At 40.8% G+C, this 22,076-nt stretch overlaps 1 protein-coding gene across 3 annotated transcripts in view; it reads left to right on the top strand.

The window, feature by feature from the left end:
* The first annotated feature begins 433 nt into the window (after positions 1 to 433).
* Positions 434 to 22,076, top strand: part of Ppp1r13b (protein phosphatase 1 regulatory subunit 13B) — an 86,377-nt gene continuing 64,734 nt past the window's right edge. Inside the window, exon 1 of one of the 3 annotated variants that reach the window (XM_078050975.1) lies at positions 434 to 679. In XM_078050975.1, coding sequence (XP_077907101.1) covers positions 671 to 679 — 9 coding nt within the window. In that variant the 5' untranslated portion in view covers positions 434 to 670. The other 2 variants (XM_078050977.1, XM_078050976.1) reach the window with 2 other exon arrangements.

The raw sequence follows: 22,076 nt of genomic DNA, 5'->3' as shown, positions 1-22,076 counted from the left end.
CCGGGGGTCAGGCTGCGGTCAGAGCAGAAATGCGCCCCGCCCACCCGCCGGCCTGGGGGCCTGCGGTTCGAGTCCCCGCCTGCTGGGGCTCGCTGCGGGACTAGGGCTGGCCTTCCCTTTCCGGCCCATATTCCCTTGGTCCAGGATGCCCGAAGTCTCCCGGAGCCCGGCACAGAGCCCTAGCACTGCCCCTCTGTCACCCGCCCCCACGCAGGAGGGGCGGGAGCCCGGCAGCCGCAGCGCGCCCCTCCCCCGCCGCGAGAGCGCGGACGCGCACGGGCGCGCTCGCACCTGGCCGCCGCCGGGGAAGCCCCTCCCCTCCCCGCCCCCGTGGAGGCACGGCCAATCAAGAGCGGCGTAGGTCCGCGGGGGCGACGCGCGGGGCGGGGCCTGCGCGGCCTGCTGCTGGGCGAGCCCGGCGGGCGGCGGGAGGCGGCCGGCTTCGGCGGAGGCGGCGGCGGCGGCAGCCGGTCCGGGACGGCTGCGCAGCACGCGAGCGGCGCGACAGTGCGGGCGAGGGCTCCGCAGCCCGCCGCAGCCGCCGCCTCGCCGCGGCCCAGCTGGAGGACGTCGCGGCGGGCGCGCGGCCTGTGAGAGCGGCTAGAGCGGCGGGCGCGGCGCGGCGCCAGCGTCCTGTCAGGCGGCGGAGGGCGCCGCGGACCGCGCCGCGATGATGCCGGTGGGTGCGGGCGGCGACGGCGCTTCCTCCACGGCCGCGCCTCCTTTCCCCGCGGCTCCCCGCCCCCGCGGGCCCGCGCCAGGCGGGCCGAGCCGGGAAGGAAGTGGCCTGGCTGGAGCGCCCGGCCTCACGGCCCCAGGGCGGGCAGGTGGGGGCGGCGCCGGGCTGTCAGCGGGCCGGGCGGGCGCCGGGGTCCCGGGGGTCGGCGGCCGGGGGCTCGAGGCTGGTCGCCGGGGCCGGGGCGGCCTCTCTGGGGCCGCGGAGACCAAATGGGAGGTAGCGCGGGGTCCAGTGTGTCCTGGCGAGCGGTCAGACCAGGTGTTGGTCTCGCGGAGTATCTGCAACCCCGACCTCGATTTCCTCGGGGCGCCCGGGAGCCGGCAGCGTGGGCATCCCAGCGTGGGCACCGTGGGTGCTGCTCTGTGCTCGGAATCTACATTTCCCCTTCCGGATTTTGGAATTCGGTTCTAATGAGGAATGCGCTTAGTGCACGGAATCGGAGAGCCATCTTAGGAGTCCCCTTTCCCCGGTCTTCCCCATGGGCACGTTGTGCTCAAACTGGTGTGCTGTCCCTGTGTCCTGAAGGTTGAGTAGGGTCCTTGGTGCTGCTAGCGCCTTTGTCCAGCTCTCTGGGATGCCTTCGGCGAGAAAGATGCTGGCCTTTGGAGTTGCCATCCTCCTACCCAGCCTTTTCCTTTACCTACGATCTGAATAGTAGTGGTCACTGAATTCTCATTTTTACAATTTGCTTTTTGTTAAGCATCATGACTTATGAAAAATTATGGGACCGGTTGTACCCAGTATGTATTGGGGTTTGGAGTGCCTATAAATTAAGTAAAATTCTCAAACAATATAAAGTAAAGTAACAATACATTTTTTTTTAAATCTACAGCTATTACATTGAAAAATCACATTTCAGGGGAAGGTACATTTTCTACTAGAATACTATTGGTCTGCACCCAAGGACATTTAGATTGTATATTTTCCCACCTGATCTTTCAAGTCATTGCCTGACTCTTAGTAATTTCTTTTCCCTTTTTTGAATTGATTAAAATGCCTGGTGTTTTTCAAAGTCTTAAGATTTGACCTAGTCGATCCTCCTTTGATCCTTCTTTGGCATAAGTTTGTTGGGATTCAAAACATGGTTTTAAATGAATGATTGTTTTAGAAAGGGAATCAACTAGCATCAGAAGATCTGGGGTCAAATGCTGGTTCTGCTACTTTTTAGCTGTGTGACCTTGAATAAGTCAAAGTCTCTGAACTTGGGATTACCTCTAAAGTAGAAATAAAAGCACACCAATATGTAAGGGCTAGCTTAAGGATCAGATAGGTTGATGTGTCCAAAAGTGTTTGTAAAGCAGAATGCCATGCAAATATGGCTTTGAATTTTCAATTTCTAATTTCAACCTCTAGAGACTAGGCATTTGGAAACTATGCTCTCTGTAATTCTTGCTGGCTAGATTTTGAAAAAACATTGTGGTGTTTTGGAATTTTGAAAAGCAGTTTTAGTTAGATCCTATAATAGTTGATTGATGCACTGCTATAGTAATATTGAAGGATATCAAAAGTTTGGCTGGTTTTATCGTAGTGTTTACTTAGTAATGCCCTGACAAGAAGCTTGACTTGTATTTTCCATATGGTACATTCAGGCATTATCCCTCTCTTCAACATGATCAGTTTCCAGTCTACTTTAACAGGTTTCCTTTTTAACAAGTTTGTTTAGCTGGCAGTTGGAAAATTTCATCCCACTATTCAAAATAATCAAATAGTATTTTTTAAAAAAATGTCTATTATCAGCTATTAAAAGCACTGCTTTTGTTTTAAAATGCCTTTTCAAAACAGATGGTATTTCTCTTAATCCCACTTTGAGGCTTTTACTTTTGTATTTCCTTCTTGATCCCTAAAAATACTACTTGTAGGATTGAATCTTTCCTTTATTAACATAGGTAGAGATGGTTGTAAATTTAATAGAAGTTTCAAGAACATGCCATTTTTACTTGAGAATATCTTAAAGAATGTATCCAAAGTGTAAATAAGATTTTTCTTGCTTTATTATATATTTGGTATTCATCATTATGATGAATCATAAAAGGAAAATTGGGTCATATTTTGTGGTTTGTATAAAGCAGCTCTGTTTGATAGAAATGTAATGCAAGCTAACAATTCAATTAAAATTTTTAGTAATTACATTAAAGTAAAAGATTAAGATATGAATCTTTGTGTCTTTATTAACTCAGTATATCCAAACTTATTATTTTAACATGTTACTGATATGAAAAAAATCACTAATGTGCTATTTCACTTTTTTTTTTTTAACTAAGTCTTTGAAAGCTTTTGCGAACTTCAGTGAAATTTTATATTTACATCTTGTTTCCATTCAGACTGGCACATCTTAAGTGCTCAATAGTTAGTTGGTGGCTACCATATTGGGTTATAGATTTAGAATGTATTTTATTTGAAAATTGGTAATTCATGTGTAATATCTATGTTAACTTTTAATTGATCAGTTAGTTCAGTACAGCACCCAGTCTCAGCTACTGGAAATAAATGAGTATATCTGGCTAAGTTCTCGTCTGCCACAATAAAGTCTTTGTAAAAGTTTATTTGCTTGTTATACAAAGTTCCCTGTCTTCTTTTAAGCAAAATTATATTTTAGAATTTTCCTTTATGAAAATAGTATTGCATTCTGCTATCTGTAGTCCCCTTTCTGTCAGAGGACTACTAAACATTTTAAAAATGTTTACTTAGCCAGTCTTGGTGGCACACTGGTAATCCCAGCTTCTCAGGAGGTTGAAGCAGAAGGATTGCACGTTTGAGGGCAGCCTGGACAATTTAATGAGACTCTCTAAACAAAATAAAAAGGTCTGGGGATATAGAGTGCTACCTAGCATCATGGGGTACAATACCTAGTACCACCAAAAAAACTTAAAAAACTTTTACATAAAGTTGGAAAGGATGAAAACTTCCTAGATTCAGCATCATTCTTTTTGAAAGATGTTCAGAGGAGGTAGGGTTGTCGATAGGATGGGTCTAAGGATACTTTACTCCATTCCAAAGGAGTTGATTTGAATGGGGGAAGTCCAGTATTTCTGAAGTGTTTTATTCCCAATGAAGGATTCTGGTGGACAGACACACCATGCCATGTGACTTCCTGGTTCCACTCACTTCTGTCCTAGGAGCCCTTTCAGCTTTTTTTACTGTGGGGTATAGATAACATTCATTTGTGATTGATATTTAACTTTCTAAATACTTACTTAATACTAAGGAAATACTTATTTCAGGTATTTAAATGAATGATCTTTTCTTTTTTGGTGGTGCTGTGGATTAAATCCTGGGGTGCTTTACCACTGAGCTATACCCCTAGCCTTTTATTTTTGATTTGGAGATGGGTTTTCCTAAGTTGCCAGTTGGCCTTGTGCTTTTGATCCTTCTGTCTCAACCTTCTTGAGTGGCTGGGATTATAAGAATGCACGACTGCACCCAGATAACTGAATGGATATTTTTTCCCCCCAACAATGTAGAAACATTTTGAGGTGTACATGTCTGTCTGTCTGTCTGTCTCTCTCTCTCTCTCTCTCTCTCTCTCTCTCCTTCCTGAATTTTCTTTTTTATTTGTTCTTTTTAGACATACATCATGACTGTAGAACGTATTTTGACATGTTCTACATACTGGGCCTTTCTCTTTTTAAACGATCTGTCATATAGTTGACAACACTTAATGGGAATTAGTGAGACTTGTTGGTAACCTTTGGATTTTATCTCTTTGGGCCTCAGTTTCTCAGCTCCAAAAGATGTGGACCTGGCGATTTCCAAGTGTCTGTGGCTGGGTCGGTTGATTTATAGTGGATATTTTCATAACTCCAACATTCATATTGGCTTCATACAAGTTGAGGCTTACCTGATTCTTGTTTTGGCAGTCTTTTGGTAAACCCACTGCCTAAGGATCTTTGTATGGTGTGGAAGATAGTAAGAACTCAAGAAATGTTGGCTATTATTGTTAATTAATAATTCAGCCACTTAATGAACTTGACTTATCAACTTAATTAAGTAAACAGACACTGAAGACTGGACAAGATTTTTTTTTTTTTCAATTTCCAGTTTTTGGGGGAGGGGGGTTATGGATGTATCTCAGTGATAGAATGCTTGCCTAGTATGCATGAGGTCCTGGATTTGATCCCTAGTACTTCATACATACCAAAAATCGGATTTCTTTAAAATAAAAATTATATATATTACCATTTAAGATAATCTGTTTCTGTCCTTGGAATACCCAGAGATTTCTAAAATGAGGCAAAGTCTCAATGATTCAAAGATGGGTTAAAAAAGCCTTTATTACAGTGCTTCTCAACTTAAAATATCTAAATGCATAACTCTCCATAAAACTATAGTTCAATCAGAATTTTTTTTTAATTTATTTTTTCTTTTTTTCTCAACGAAAAAGTTTTGTAGCTACTTGTTACAGTTCCGTTTGGTAGCAGTGAGTGCTTAGTAAATGGCATTTGTCCTTGTGTGCTAAGGTACTGTGGTCATAGACTTTGTTGTGATGCCTCTGCATGGAGAGCTGATGCTGAAAAGGTAAAGAAACTTGACCATTATCTCCTAGCTAGTGAGTGGCAAGACAAGATTGGAAAACAAGCAGTCTGATTCAGATGCCTTGCTCCTAGGCTTTGTACTAGTCACTGGGAGAGTCAGCTGTAGTTACATTGCTAGAGATGCTGGTATATTGAATTTGCTAGAAGTTTTTCCCTTTATTTATGTTAAATGGAGCTTAATATTTAAAAGAATCCCAGGGTGAACCCCAGAAGTGATAGCTTTCTTCATCTTGTGTTTACATTTAAATAAGTCTTCTTTCCTTTTTTAGCATCATGCTTTGAACACTGCATGACAATATAAGTGATTAACAGGATTTTTAGCATCATAAGAACTCAGAAACCACCAGGTCATTGTGTTGAACTTATATAAGGGATTGTCAGTGTGCATCTTTGTGTGTGTTTGCCCAGCTGGGGAATAGTTTCTCAGCTAAAGTATGGTGGGATTTGGGGGCCTTGAAGTGCTGTTGCCATAGTTATTTCACAAACAGTGGCTCTAGGGCTAAACTGAGTCTATTGCGACACTTTCTTGGCTTAATAGCTTTGCTTTATTTTACTGCAAAGATGGCTTTACAATTGTTGTTCATACTAACTGGAAAGCAACAGCTGCTGGTGCTTATTTTAGAAAATATAAACCTTTGCATGGTGATATTATGCAGAACAGTAAAAGGCCTGGAAAGATGAGGCAGGTTTCATTAAAATTAATGTGGCATTTGAAATATTAGTGTGCAGTTCAGAGCAGGATCTTGTTGGTGGCATTGTTGGTATGCTTAGAGAAAACTTTAACTGAAGTTTGGGCAATAATGATTTGTACCATATGTTGTGATTGTCATCATCATCATAGCTCAGGCAGATGCAAAGGCCCAGTGGCAAGGTGAGAAGGAAAATAATTTACATATGATAGAAATTCATCTTTTTTTTGGTGCTGGGGGTGGAACCTAGGCCTCGCACACACTAGGGCAAGTGCTCTACTACTGAGCTATGTCCCAGCCCCAAACTCACCTTTTAACGTGTACGAGTTTAGTGGTTTTAGTGTTTATACAAGGTTGTACAACTATTGCCACTATTTAACTTGAGAATATTTTCCCTGGTATATCTTTGCAATAACCCTATCCCTCATAACCTAACCCTGTCCCTCATCTGAATTGCTTGTGACCAAAAGTGACATTTGAAAGTATGATTTCAGACTATTTTTGATTTTAGAATATTTGCATATATATAGAGAGAGGCAGAGAGAAGATATTTTGGTGGTGGTTCTCAAATCTAAATGTAGAATTCATTTATTATTTCATATATACCTTATAAACATACCCTGGAGATAGTTCTGTACAATATTTGCAATGTACTGCATTTTGACTACTCCCATCACATGAATCAAGTGGAATTTTTCACTTGTGACCTTGTGTGAATGCTCAGAGTTTTGGGTTTTGGAGCATTTTGCATTTCAGATTTTTGGGCTAGGGATGTTCAGCCTGTAGTTGTAGTTGCAATCTTAAACATTTGTGTGTGTGGACTGATAAATTTCTGTTTCTTTTCTTGCCTATAAATGTCATGAGAACAGGAGTTCTGTCTTTTTATTTATCATTCTACCCCCTTCACCAAACCTAATTACTGGCACATAGTTGGTGCTCAATAAATATTTGAATGAAGGGAGAAATGACATGCAAAGTAGAATTGGCCCTGTTGTAAAGGGGTGTGTAGGTATGTGTGTGCATGCCTACTATACAGGATTTGGAATTTGTCCTGTGAGTGATCATAAACCACCAATGATTTTAGAAAATGAAGTGCTTCAGTCAAATTTGTATAGAAGGAAGGTAATTCTGGAGCCAGTGGAGGATAGAGGGTCTGTGGAGAAAGGGAGATTAAAAGAAACAGGGAAGAGCAGTTGGGAGACCAGTTGGTACAGGCCTGACTAGAGGATCTGAGGCGAGGTGGAAATTCCAGTTGATAGGTCTGTTGAAGTGAACATGAGTGCCTGTGAGTGTGTGTGGAAGAGAGGAAGGAAGGAAGTAGAGGGGCTGGAGCTGAGGATAACAAGTTTATTGCTTCAGTGTCTAGGCTTGTGTTAGAGAATAATTGAGAAGGAATAGGTTTAAAGAGCTATGGGAAGAATGAGCTTTGTTTTGGCTGTGTGGGAGCTTGAGATACTGGCTATATCCCGAAAAGTATTGCTCTTAAATCTTAAGCTACAATATACCAAGTTTTAAAAAATCTTTGCCTTACACTAAGTGGATTTATATGTGTTTTGGACATGATAGGTTGCTGTCTGGGCATCTGCAGCACACCACACAACATCACCTTGGACTAGTTTACCTGGTCAGCCAACTCCCAGACCCACTGACCCAGCAGGCTTCCCAGGAAGTGGCTTGACAGGCTCTTCCATCTTGGTGCTGCAAGAACCTGGCAGAGTTTCCTGTGTACTTTTTTATAGAGGTGTAATTTGTGTCTGCAGGGTAGTTTGTGTTCTTCCTTTTGCTCTATTGCATATTTACATTTTTATCTAATGACAACCTAAAAATAGTATTGGTAAACAATAGTTCACATCACAAGTGGCCAAAGTATAGACAGAGATTTTTGGGATAGAACTAGAAGTAAAAAATAAAGTTTCATTATAATGTAAAGAAAGATGAAGTAAAATTTGGCAACTTTAGGATTAATAAGGGGAAAAATAACAATTGGAGCAAAGTGCCTTATGATGGAAAGACAGACGAGAATATGCACGCATACGCTCACCAGCACAGCCCCAGACCAAGGCGGGTATCTGCTTCTGGCTTTGCACTTAGAGCTCTGTGAGGCTGTGGACAAATTATTTAGCTTTTTTATGTCTTGTCTTCTTTAAAATGGGTTTAGTGGCAATGTCTTTGGTAAGGTTGTGAGGTTGTCAGGTGCTTAAGAGTGTTAACCTGCCTAACGAGCTTTTGGTAAACTTGGCTTCTCGTATATTTTCTCCATTGACAGTAGGGCTTCATGGCAGACAGCATTCAGTCAGAAAAGATCTTTGGATGCATGTTTATGCCCTTCCTTGTGAGGAAAACATGAGTGTAATTGCAAAATATATCAAGTTGATAGGACAGAGAGAGATGGTTTGTTTTTCTTAGAAATTAGAGTTTACCTTCCCTGTCCAGTACTTGTGTTATTCAGATCCAGTTAGAAGCAGAATATGATGCACTTCACCCAGTGTTCACTCCCCATGAACTGAAATCTGAAGCTCACTTCATTTTTCTGATTAATACCTAGATGGCTCCTCCCAGGCCACCTTGTAGGAAACACCCCTCCCCTCTCAGTGATTTTTTTTTTTTCTCTATATAGTGCTATGTCTGCCTGACAGTTGTCTGTGGCTGCCCCTTGAAAGCAGTTTTGTTTTATTCTCCCAATGAATCCTGGTGCTGAGGATATCATGCCCCTGGTTGGCATTCAGTAAGTGCTTGTTTACTGAATGAGCTCAACAGGCATTTAGGATGCATTAATTACACACTGTGTCTGTCCCAACTCTCAGTGATCTCACATGTGGGATGTAAACAAAAAATGCCAAAGATCAAAGTGATAGAGTACCGGGTGCAGCAAAGCACAGTGGTGAGAATGGTGTTCACAACCTTGAAAAGTAGAGAAAATTTCAGAAGTGACATGGAGTGTGTTTGAGGAGGAAGCTGGGGGTAGAGAGGATGGGGAAGGGCTGGCAGAGCACTGCCGTCTCAGTGTGGGGGGATGGTGGCTGGCATGAGGCCTGAGGGAAGGATGATGTTAGAAAAATCAGTGGAGGTCAGAATCGGGGGGTCACAAGTGATCTGCATAAGAGTGTGGTTGTGATCCCTAGGAGAGTGAAACTGGTGAGGTTTGTTTTGTTTGTTTGTTTTTGTTTTAAATATTCGCAAAATATACATGACATAAAATGTTACATTCAAGTGTGTGATTCAGTGACATTGGGTTCATTCGTTGTTCAGCAGCCATCTCCATCTTTCATCATCTTCTCAAGTTGAAAACACCATTGATAAGTTTAAATTGAGTTTTACATTGCTGGGGTTAGAGATGTAGCTGGGGTTAGCATGTGGAGTGGAAGAGTCCCCCTGGCTGGTAGGGCAGAGCAGAGTTTCTCAGCAGTCAAAATAGTTGTCAAGGAACTGAGCACTGAAGCAGAGTTGAGCTTGCCGCAGACTCCTCCACCTTCACAGAACCTTGATTATTCCATGTCATGAAGTTCTAGTTGCCTGGCTGCTACATGTGAGAGTGCTGAAGGGCGGTAGCTATAGCAGACGGATGCTGGAGAGCGTAGCTGTGGGCTGGAAGTCATACAGAGACACAGCTTCAAGCATGCCCAGAGACTGTGGTAGGGGAGCCTGACCTGTCAGCACCTGAGGCATCACAATTAGAGATCACACACAGGGTGTAGTTTAAGTTTCTGTGATGCCTGAGTCATCAGAAAGGAGTAAATAATATCGGTGACATAGACAGCTGCTCGGTGCATTGTAGATGAGCTGTACTCAGTGGAATCATAACTGGCCACAGATGCAAGTCAAAAATTTCTAGGAGTTTCTGGGCACATTGGCACACACCTGTAATCCCAGCGACTCAGAAGGCTGATGCAGAAGGATCTCAAGTTCAAGGCCAGCCTCAGCAACTTGGCGAGGCCCCAAGCAACTTAATCTTTTTCTCAAAAAGGTGTGTGTGTGCTAGGAATGTACATCAGCAGTAAAGTGCCCATGGGTTCAATCCTTAGTGCAAAATAAATAAATAAATAAATTCTAGGAGTTACATAGAAAAGTAAAAAGATGTAGGTGAGGGCTGGGGTGCCTAGCATGTGTGAGGCACTGGATTCAATCCTCAACACCACATAAAATAAAATAAAATAAAGCTATTGTGTTCACCTACAACTGAAAAGTAAGAAAAAAAGATATAGGTGAAATTAGTTTTAACATGTATATAAACTAGGCTGGGATTGTAGCTCAGTGGTAGACTGCTTGCCTAGCATGTGTGAGGCACTGGGTTCGATTCTCAGCACCACATATAAATAAATAAAGGTCTGTCTATAACTAAAAAAAAAATCTATCTATATCTTAAACATATACGTACATATATGTTTAAACCTATTTTATCTAAGATATTTCAACATATACTTAATACTAAACTATCATTGGTGTATTTTGCATTTTTTTTCTTGTATTAAGTCTCTTATATTCTGGAACATTTTATACATCTTCCATCTCAATTTGTGTTGACTGTATTTCAGGTTCTCAGTAGCCACATGTGGCTAGTGGCCATCAGATGGCCAGTGCAGTTTCAGAGTTTGGCTCAGAGAAGGGGGTTAAACCCCCAGCTGTGCAGAGAATGCTGTTTGTCCTAAGAATTAATTCCATGAGGATTATAAATGGCTGGGGCTTTAATATAGTAGTCCTCACTTGCTAATCTTTACTTTTAAGTTTGTAAAACTATTAAGAGACAATATAGTCAAGGAGTACAGATTTTGGAGCCGGTGGTGTAGGGTTTGAATCCCAATTCTTGTTATTTCTTGGGTAAGTGACTTACTTTTCTTTTGTTTCAGTTTCCTCTCTCATTGAGTTTTGTGAAGATTAAATGAGTTGTCATTGTGGAAGGGATTTACAGCAAGACCTAGTGTGTTAACCCAATGTTTTTCCTCAGAGTGTTAAATGGTTTCGATTCAGTACATTTCAAAGCTATTCTTGGTTTGAAGACTGATTAATTTCAGATAAGCATTTATAAAACAAATTTTCACAGGTGAAGAAAAATGTTAAATTGTCATTTTGTGAGAATGCATTCAAATTGTCTTTGGGTAACTAATTGTTTGCTATAACATTTGATTCTGCCTGACAACAACAGAAATAGTGCAACTAATAATTAAAGATTTAAGATTATAATTAAAAATAGGAAAATTTTGAAGAGGTGATTTTAATCAACATTTAATTGCTAGTACTGTTATAATTAAGCTACTCTTTTTCTCTGAAATACTTTATTAGTCTCACTATGTCTAGGGAGACTTTAGTTCTAACTTAATTTTGCCATCAGTATATTCTAGCACACTGGATTATTTTGAGTTTCGCCTTCTTCTGTTTTTTGTAAGTAGACTAGAAAAGCATAGCAAAAATAAAATCAGTGGGTAAAAAGGTTACTGTTTAGCACTGGATGAAGCTGTGAGCGGGTCCTGTATCACCATGCAGAGTGACACAGGCTAGATGTCTGGCCACAGGGTCCTGTGGTTGCTCCACTGTCCAGTGTTTGCCACAGAAGATAGCCCCCTAATAGGGCCATCGAGTTGGGCCCTGCTCTCCAGTTTTTTCTCTTTTTCTGGCTGCTACAGCACGTCTGCTCACCTCCCAACCCTGTTCCATCCAAGGCTAACTCCTTTTCTGAACCAGCCTGCATGTTGCTTCTTTTGGGAAATCTTTCTTGACCCTGAAGTCTGGAGCAGATCACACCATGTGTGATCTCATGGTGCTCTGCACTGTGGGTTTCTGGTATCTCTCCTCTCTTTGCTCCAAATTCAGTGAGGATCAACTCTTTTTGAGAGTTGCTAGTAATTAGATACTTGTGTGGAGAGGGAGAATGGGATTTTTTAATAATAGCAATAGTAGATGCTCATGCTTTTGATGATAAAGTCAAAAGTAGTTAAATTCTAAGACTAAACTTAATGGAAAAGTGAACTTTTGTGTTTTGCCTGCATGTTTTACCATGTGACAGCTGTTATTAAGTGTCTGAGCTTTATGGTTAATGACACAATATAAGAACCTGTTTCTAAAAGTTTATGAGGTATTGGCCATTACTTAAAAGAAGTGTGGTGCTATAAATTATCAAAACTAGAATTGCCTCGCATATAGCCTATAAAAGGACAAAGTAGAACTATGTAAATGCTCATGAGAAAATGCCCAAAATATATTGTTAGTTAAAAAAACAAGTATTCTACCTTCTGTGGCTTGTAAGAAAGAAGAAAAGTTTTTTGTGGTGTAGAAGAAGGTGTGAAAGGATATATACTAGCTTTGTAGTATGGGTCACGGGAGACTGTCTCTTTTTTATTTCCTCTATTGTTGACACTTTTAAAAAATGTGTATTGTCACATAAAAAGTAATAAAGATACTTAAAAGAAACAAAAGCCTACTTCCCAGGATTTCTGGTGGAACTGAGAGATGTCATATATAGAAAGTGCTCAGTACGAGGTCTCGTGCATGGTGTCAGCAGATGGGTGCTGGTACAGGGCTACGGTTGTCAGAGGGGGCAGCTGAGGAGGAAGACTGCTAGACTGCGCAGCCCTTGATGGTTGAAATTGGGTTCTGGGGATTTGAATCTCCAAGGTCAGTTGATTTCCCAGGTATAGGATCTTGGTTGTCAGGTGCAGACCAGAGTCCATGAGTTTGGCTGGCCTCTTGAGAAGAAGCCAACCAAGACCAGAGAGGATGAGTGTGCCAAGCACATGTGGACACTGCTCTTTTCTTCCTCTCTGTCCACCCACCCCTGGCTCTTTTTTGAGAGAACATCACCGTCCATCTCTCCTTGAAGAGGGGGAGAGTGGCTTGCCAAATTGTGCTGTCCTAAAAGAGGCCTAGGGACCCTTGTAGCAATGTGCTTTTGCAGGCACACTGTTGAGTCATCTCTGGTTGGATCCTAGTGTGGAGCCAGGGCTTCAGCTTTTCTTGAACCCACTTCTTCATCAGTGAGATGGGCATGCTGCTGCTGCATCTGCTCCCAGGTCATCAGTGGTTCTGTTTCTTGTTCTTGTCAATTAAGGCAAGATAAGGAGAGTTTTTTGTTTTTTTTTTCAGGAGGAATTGATGAATCTTTTTATAAGGTTAGCCTTGGCCTTTTATCTGCTGGTGAAGTAGATAATTGGAATGAAATATCATGAAAAGGTAAATTTATTCTGTGGGTTTTTGGTGTTTTTTTCTTAGCATTGGCTTATTAAATATGTGTTGCTTTGTGATACTCATCTCTTAAGAGTGTGTGTGTGTGTGTGAGGGGGGATTTAATAGGGAAATAAGGCAGATATCCATAGGCATGATTCATATCGGGTGGCCCTCCCTCCAGATGTACAAGGGAAAGTCTTGGTTTGACCAGTTGTCCTGGAAAGCTGTCCTGTTAGCTCTTTTTTTCCTCACTCAAAAGTGGCATATTTGGTTCTTAATTATATGGTCACTTCAATTATGCCCCTAAATCAGGTGCCTTTGACTTATTCATTTAACAAATTATTGTCACTTAGCTTGTGTTTTCTAGAATCCCACTGGTATTTATGGAACCCTCTTATATTTTCAATGCATATCTTAGATATTTTTGTGACTGGTTACCCTTTCTTTGTAATTTGTATTTGATCATGTTTCTTATGTTAATTTTGTTTTATGGTTCTCTGGTGACTTAATTTCTTAATTTACAATTTATAAAGTATTGATGGGTTTTCCCTATTTTTTAGTGCCCCAAATTATTGTCAGATACTGAAATAAAAAAAGGGAGAGAGAATGAGATTTGAGAGAACATCACAGGCCAGGTTGTGCTAGGCTTCAGAGACTGTCTGATGTGATAAGAAGCATAGCTAGCACCCATGGTAGGGAGCCTGCTCTGCTGAGTCCAGAGACCCTGCTTCCATTCTTGGTTCTGTTGCTGATGAGGTTTATTAATCTTGACAGCTTGTATCTCTGTGCTTCAGCTGAATCCTCTGTAAAATGGGGAAAGGGTGTTGGATTGGGTTCTAGTCTGGCTTCAAGATTTTATGACTGATCTTTTTGATAGCTTGTTTGAAATTCTCAGTTAGCCCTTTGAATTGAACTGAATTGAATGCTTTACAGAGCATTAAGAAGCAAGTGCCACTCATCTGATCACTAACTCAAAATTCCAAAAAGTATTTTTTATCACTTCTTTCCCAAAAAACTTTAGTTTGAAAAGAATTGAGGCTCTGGGGCTGGGGATGTGGCTCAAGCGGTAGCGCGCTCACCTGGCATGCGTGTGGCCGGGGTTCGATCCTCAGCACCACACACAACCAAAGATGTTGTGTCCACCGAAAACTGAAAAAATAAATATTAAAAATTCTCTCTCTCTCTCTCTCTCTCTCTCTCTCTCTCTCTCTCTCTCTCTCCCTCCCTCTCTCCCTCCCTCCCTCCCTCCTTCTCTCCCTCTCTTTAAAAAAAAAATTAAAAAAAAAAAGAATTGAGGCAACTATAAACAGTTGTCTCAAATTTTCAGTTTAATGTGTATGTTTTTCTTTTAATAGGCCTGGTATGAATGTTACCTTGGTGGACAAAACATTTTGTTTTGAGTTAAAATATGGATTCTTGCGAGAACATTTTATGTGCTGAGCCAATACTAACATGGGTTATTTTGAGACCATAGAGGAGAGAAAACTGTAATGTGTGGGAAGATGATCATATAAGCAAAGGCTATCTGCCCCATTTTTTCCTCTTTGTATAGAAACAACCAAAGCCTTAAACTGGGTGGAGCTGGGCTTCCCTGTGTTTGCTGAGCAGAGGAGCTGAGGCCTGAGCCTGGCATGGTGGCCAGGAAGGAAGGGCATTCTCCATGACAGGATGTACTCACTTCCCAGGCCTTCCCGGGAGCTCTGGGGGCTGTGGGATGTCTGCTTGCCCTGCCCCTCGTTGTTAAGCTCCGTACCTGTGGGCAGGTAGAGGACCAATCAAGGTCTCTAGGGCAGCTGCCCTAATGCCCCGAGCACAGCTTTGGAGCTGGTCATGCTGTCCACATCTCAACACCTTCCTGAGTGTCTGAGGTGCCTGGGGTGAGGACTGGGCCTTTCTCACCTGATGTTTCTTTTCATAAAGTGATAATTGTGATGAAGTTCATCTTGGTTCCAAGTGACAGAAACCAGCTCTTATTTTATAACCTTAGAAAAGAGAGATTCATTAGAAAGATACCGGAGGGAGAGCTGGACAACTAGACCTTCAGATGGGGGCAGGAATAGGCAGTTCTGGGGACCTTGTCAGCAGGGTTGTAGGGCTAAGACATGGCTCTTTTCTCTTGTAGTTCACATCTGTGCCATCAGTGGGCCTTGTCCGAGCTACCTTCAGAGTCTCCTAAGACTCTCTCTGTCCTGAATTCTTAGCTACTGAGGTATCTTCATAATTTGTGCTTGTTCCCCCTCAGTCTGTTCTCAGCAGAGCAGCCAAAGTGATCCTGAAAATCCTCATGTCAAAATAGGCCATGGTCTTCTAATTTCCTTCCAGGAAAAAGCCTAACTGGTTGCTTATCTCATCTCTTGTCCTCCTTCCCTTTTTTCCTCTCCCTGGGCAAAACTGGGCTCACCCGTTTTGTCAGGCATTCATTCTGCCTCAGGGCCTTTGCACTTGCTGTCTTTGCCTGCGTCCTCTTCACAGTCTGTATCATCATCCACTATACTATATGTTTTATTTGCTTTGTGGCTTTCCCCGGTCTGTAATAAAAACTCTAAAAGGACAGGAAACTTTATCTGCTTTGTCTGTGCAGTTTCTCCAGCACATGGTAGGCACTCAGAATACTTGAGGAATGATGAGTGTTTTTCTTTTTCTTTTTTTTTTTTAAATTTTAATATTTATTTTAATTTTTAGTTTTCGGCAGACACAACATCTTTGTTTATATGTGGTGCTGAGCATCGAACCCGGGCCACACGCATGCCAGGCGAGCGTGCTACCGCTTGAGCCACATCCCCAGCCCCTGATGAGTGTTTTTCATTGTGTCTTAGTTGAGTCAGCAGTGGTAAGGGAGACAAGGCAAGTAAAATAAGAATGACCCCTGGGAACTGAGTCCCAGTGAGGGAGGAGAGTCGTCATGTGAAGGCTGTCCTGGTTGATGTTGCTGTGAGGATTGAATCAGTGGTGTATGATGGTCTCATAGGTGTGGAAAAATGCTCATTATTCTCCCTCTGTGGAAATCACACCTGTTAGCATTCAGAAATTCAACCATTCACAAGACAGCTTGTGTGGAAGATTAGAAATTATAGCTGTGTGATATATGAAACCTAATTTTCAGCCTCATATTTTACTAAGTTGTGGAATACGTAATTTTTTCTTCAAAAAGAATAGTGATAAAATTCTGCAGATTATACTTGAGTTTTTTTTTTTAAACTTTATTTTGTTTTTTCATGTGGTGCTTAGGATTAAACCCAGTGCCTTACACATGCTAAGCAAGAGCTCAACTACTGAGCTACAACCCCAGTCCTATATATGAGTTTTTATAAGGGCCCTTTGATACCAAAGTAGACCCAAACCTCAGCACTCAGGCCATGTTTATAAAGAGGTGAGTGTATAAAGGGGGAAGACACTGAAGTTTTTATTTCTTGTTTCTTCCTCCTCCTCTTCCCCTTCCTCCTCCCTCTCTTCTTCTTCTTCTTTTTTTTTTTTTGTTGTTGTTACTGGAGATTGAACCCAGGGGCACTCCACCACTGCACTTCATCCCCATCCTTTTATTTTATTTTATTTCTATTTTGAAACAGAGTCTTGCTGAGTTGCTGAGGCTAGCCTCAACTGTGGCTCTCTTGTCTCAGCCCCGTGAGTTATTGGGAAAACAGGTGTTACTCACCATGCAGCTCTTTTCTTCCTAGGAAGTTTCTTGCCTGGAAACAGTCTGTGCTGCCGAGTACATTATCTTTCGATTTTAATAATATCTACCAGTTTACTCTCTTGTTGTCATATGTTTTGATTTCCACAGGTACATGTATATTATATGTTATGAAGTGAGTTCATGGTTTGATTTTTGTGTTTCTATCTGGTCACTTCTGGATAAAGTGTATTTTCTGCAGTTTTGTCAAGATGAAGAATGAGGCTAGTTGGTATCCATGAGCTAGTGTTCATGTTTTGTTCCTGAACTCTACTTGAAGCCGAAATGTGAGTCTGGAGCAGATACTCTTGGGTTAGGTTCTTGTGACCTTGGACAGTCTGTTCTGTCCTCAGGCTGGGATCATCCCAGTATCTGAACCATAGGTCTGTTGGGAGAATTAAATGATATAGTTTGGATATAAAAGGGGACCTGTTTCACATGTACAAGCCCTGGATTCAATCCCTAGCACCACACACACACACACACACACACACACACACACACACAGGGGATGGGGACCTTTTATTTATTTATATAAATTAATGATTGGTGAAAGTCTTTTGACATTATGTATCTTATAAGTTTCATTCTGACTTTAAGCACCTAAAATGTCAATTCTAGCAGAATTTAGAAAAATGGAATTTTTAGTTATGTATATACCTTACTCCAAACACTCAAATAATTTTAATGATTATAAAATATTCATTGTAGAGACTTATTTTACAACTTTTAGGCTTTACTTTAAAGTTGAAAAGCAAGTTTAGACAGACTTTTTAATATAATACTTGATATAGAAATTAGCAAATTATAGTCTTCATTTTGATAGTGATTTCTAGGTCCTGCTTGCAGTTTTTGAACAGTGCAGACTCTGAGCCCTTTCTCTCCTGGAACTCACCTCATTAGGTGTGACTTAACCCCCAGGTTGCTCTGCTGTAACAGTGGGGATCTTTCTTGTTCTATTAGGCGCCTTATCATGGCTCCTGTCACTGGTGCCTGAGTAGAGATTCCACAAGGCCTAGGGACATCCGTGTAAGTATTTTCTCTTTGTAAATGGCATAGAGAATCTCCAGGCATTGGCCCTTTATTTTCCCCATTTCACTTTTGCTTAGTTTTCTAAAGATGAGAAACATTTTGAGAACAGTAGCTTGAAGCTCTATGGAGCAAATTCAAAGTAGCATCATCACTTTTAAAAGCTTACTACCATCTGAAAGAGAAAGTGGATAAAGACATTTATAAAAAGACAAGGGGCTGCTCTTGGAAATTGTATTCTGATTTTGGTGTATCTGTACACATGATTATATAAAAGCGCTCTTTGAGGATATTATTTTGCTAATTTGTTTTAAGCCCCATTTTCTTGCTGACAAAAGGATTATTAGTGAATTTGTGGCATTTGCATCATGAAAAAATGAGATTTGTACAACTGTAAATGTTTACTACTAGAGAAGTAAACATTGACAGTTGTACAGAAGGAAATAATACAATGTTTTATTTAAAGTTGTTTTCAGTGAGGAAAAAATACTGATTATATATTTGAATAACTGGCATAGCTAGATATGTTTTTTGATACGTAATTTATATGTCATAAATTTAACCCCTTTTCAAAGTGTACAATTTGGTGTTTTTTGTATATTCACAGAGTTGTAACCATCACGACTATCTAATTGTAAAGTATTATTACCCCAGAAAGAAATCCTGTCCCATGGGCTTTCACTTCCTCTCTCTCATCCCCTCCAGCTCTTGATAACCACTAAGCTTCCTGTTCTGCACAGTATTTTTGTGCCTGACTTCTTCCATTTGGTATAATGTTTCCAAGGTTCATCTGTGTTGCAACTTTCATTTTCTTCCTTTTTTAAAAAATTTTTAGTTGTAAATGGACACAATTCCTTTATTTTTATTTACTTATTTTTATGTGGTACTGAGGATCGAACCCTGTGCCTCACATGTGCCAGGCAAGTGTTCTACCACTGAGCCACAATCCCAGCCCCCCTTTCTTTTTTTTTTCTTTTTAAAATATCTTTATTTTGTTTGTTTATTTTTATGTCGTGCTGAGGATCAAACCCAGGGTCTCACATATTCAAGGTGAGCATTCTACTGATGAGCTACAACCCCAGCCCTCCTTTCGTTTTATGGGCAAGTAATATTCCATTGTTATGGGTATACCATATTTTGTTCAGCCATTCAGCAGTTTGGATTGAATGGCTATTATGAATAATGTTACTGTAAAAATTTGTGTACAAGATTTTGTGTGAACATGTTTTTAACTCTCTTGGGTATATAAGCAGGAGTGGATATTTACATATATTTAAAAAATACATATAGGGCTGGGCCTGGTTGTGCACATTTGTAGTTTCAGCTAGTTGGGTGAGGATTACTGAGTCAAAGAGTTTGAAACAGCATGGGCAACATTGCAAAGCCCCATCTCAATCTCCTTCCTCCCCAGAACAGAATTATATTTTACAAAGCAATGGAAGAAAGAGGAATTCTTATTCTGAGAATTGTTGATGTACCTGATATAAATTTTTGGAAAAATCAAGAAGATTTGATTAGAGTATTAATGTAGTTTTAGTTAATTTTATAGTTGATTAATTAGAAAAAATGCCATGATTCTTTGTTCTGGTTCCCTTGTAATGATTATATTTTAAAAGTTCTCACCTTGTATTTGATAGTTTTACATGTAAACACTAGGTAAAACTTGATTAGTACAGAAGTTATTAAATTATGGGGGAGTATATTTGGAAGGCATTTGTTGAAACTTTTTTCCTTTTCTTTTCTTGTAGTGCTGGGGATTGAACCCAGACATACCAGGCATGTGCTTTGAACTATACCCCCAACCTTTTATTAAATTAACTTCTTCATTTTGTGGTTCTGGTGATTGAACTCAGGGCCTTTCCTGTTGCTAGATAAGTGCTCTACCACTGAGCTACATCCCAGCTCTTATTATTTTAAAACAGGACTTGGCTAAGTTGCCCAGGCTGGCCTCAAACTTTGATCCTCTGCCTCAACATCCCCAGTAACTGGGATTATAAGCATGTACCAGAACATCTGGCTCTTATTTTATTTTGAAGCAGTTCAGAGTAGTAGTTCAGAGCCTAAGCTTCGGAGTCATAGACTGTGTTATATCCTGGCTCTGATATGTATTAGCTCAGTGACTGACCTTGGACAAGTTATTTAAACTCTCCAAGCCTGTTTCCCTGATCTATAAAATGAACAGTAATACCTTATCTCACAAAGTTGGTATGGAAATTGAGAATATGTAAGGTACATATACCTCAGTGCCCAAAAATGAGCACCAAAAAATAATGATGGGAATGGACTTTTTAAAAATTCAGTGACTTTTCATTAGTGTTTTGTTTTTGTGAAAGTTTTATTAGGTTTCGTGAGAACTTCGTGGTTTTTTTTCAAACGTGTTGGACCATGACCCCCACTAAGAGACATGTTTGGCAAGGTGACTCTGTACTTACATTCCTCCCCCCAGCTACATACAGAAAAATGGGATAAAAGTACAGTTTTCCAACTACTGCCTCCTCCCACAGCTTTCCCTATTAAATATATGTATGTATATATATGTGTGTGTGTATATATATATATATATTAGTTGGACACAATACCTTTATTTTATTTATTTTATTTTTATGTGGTGCTGAGGCTCAAACCCAATGCCTCGCATATGTGAGGCAAGCGTTCTACCCCTGAGCCACAACCCCAGCCCCCTATTACTAATGTTGAATTAGTGTGAGATATTTATTACAGTTGATGGACCAATATTGGTACATTTTTGTTGACTGAAGTCTATAGCTCATACCATGGTTCACTTTTGGTGTTGTAGAATTCTGTGGATTTTGACAGATGTGTAAGGAGATGTAGTTGCCATTGTAGTGTCATACAGAATAGTATCACTGCCCTAACAGTTTCTTAAGGTCTACCTGTGCTGCTGTCCCTCCCTCCTAACCCTGGAAGCCAGTGATCCTTTTACTGCCTCCATAGTTTTGCTTTTCTAGAGTCTTATAGTTGGAATCCTACAGTACTTTTTCAGCTTAATTCCTTTAAGCAATATATATTTAAGGGTCCTTGTGTCTTTTGTGGTTTGACAGTTCATTTCTTTTTTACTGCTGAATATTATCCTGTTGTCTGCATGTTCCAGTTTGTTATGCACCTACTGGAAGATATCTTGGCTGCTTCCGATCTATCTATCTATCTATCTATCTATCTATCTATCTATCTATTTATGATGCTGAGAATCGAACCCAGTATGTCATCATGCTAGGCAAGCGCTCTACCACTGAGCTACAGCCAGCCCAACCCTAGTGTGCAGGTTTTTGTGTAGACATAAGTTTTCAGCTTCTTTGGGTAAACACTAGGGAGCACTATTGCTGGATCACATGGTAAAAGTCCTTTTTGTTTTGCAAGAAACCATCAAACTGTCTTCCAAAGTGGCCATGGCAGTTTATATCCATGCCCATGTGTCCTTTTGCTCTGCGCTACTCTCACCTTTGGCGTGGCAGTGTTGAGGACTTTGGCCCTTCTAATACTGAGCATGGTGTCTCTTTGTTCTGATAGTAGTTCCTGGTGGCCTGTGATATTGGGCATCTTTACATATGCATATTTGTATGTCATCTTTAGTTACATGTCTGTTCAGATCACTCCCATTTCAAAAATTGGCTTAGGGTGTTTCCGAGTTTTAAGAGGTTTTTTTCTTGTTTATTTATGATACAAGTCCTTTACTAAATGTATATTTTCCAAATATTTTCTCTCAGCAAACTGGTGCTGATCCACGATTGATTTTGCAGTCCACTGGTGGGTCATTGCTGCAATTGGAAGTTCAGTGCTTGTTCTGCTTCTGTAACATTTGTAGGGATGCCAGTAAAGCAAGTGTCACCGCAAGCAGAGATTTCCAGTACTGCAGAGCCTTGGTGTCAGAATAGAGGCTGCTCTTTTTTATTTGTTTATTTATTCATACATGCATGCATACATACATACATACATACCAAAGATTGAACCCAGGGTCACTTAACCACTGAGCCACATCCCCAGCCCTTTTTATTTTTTATTTTGAGACAGGGTCTTGCCAAGTTTCTTAGGGCCTTGCTAAGTTTCTGAGGCTGGCCTTGCATGTGTACTACTCCTGCTTCCTCTCATGAGCCACAGGGATTACAGGTGTGTGCCACTGTGCCTGGACTCAAAATACGTTTTTTAGATAATGGTAGAATTATGTGAATAAGATAAAGGGAAACCGAGATGTCTTTCTATTCTCAGCAATAGTGCCAGTTCAAATTGGCGAGAGGAAATTTTTA

The sequence above is a fragment of the Ictidomys tridecemlineatus genome, chromosome 5 (genome assembly GCF_052094955.1).
Source record: "Ictidomys tridecemlineatus isolate mIctTri1 chromosome 5, mIctTri1.hap1, whole genome shotgun sequence".
Taxonomy (NCBI): Eukaryota; Metazoa; Chordata; class Mammalia; order Rodentia; family Sciuridae; genus Ictidomys; species Ictidomys tridecemlineatus.
Note: the sequence above shows the minus strand (reverse complement) of the source record. Positions and strands in the feature narration are given on the sequence as shown.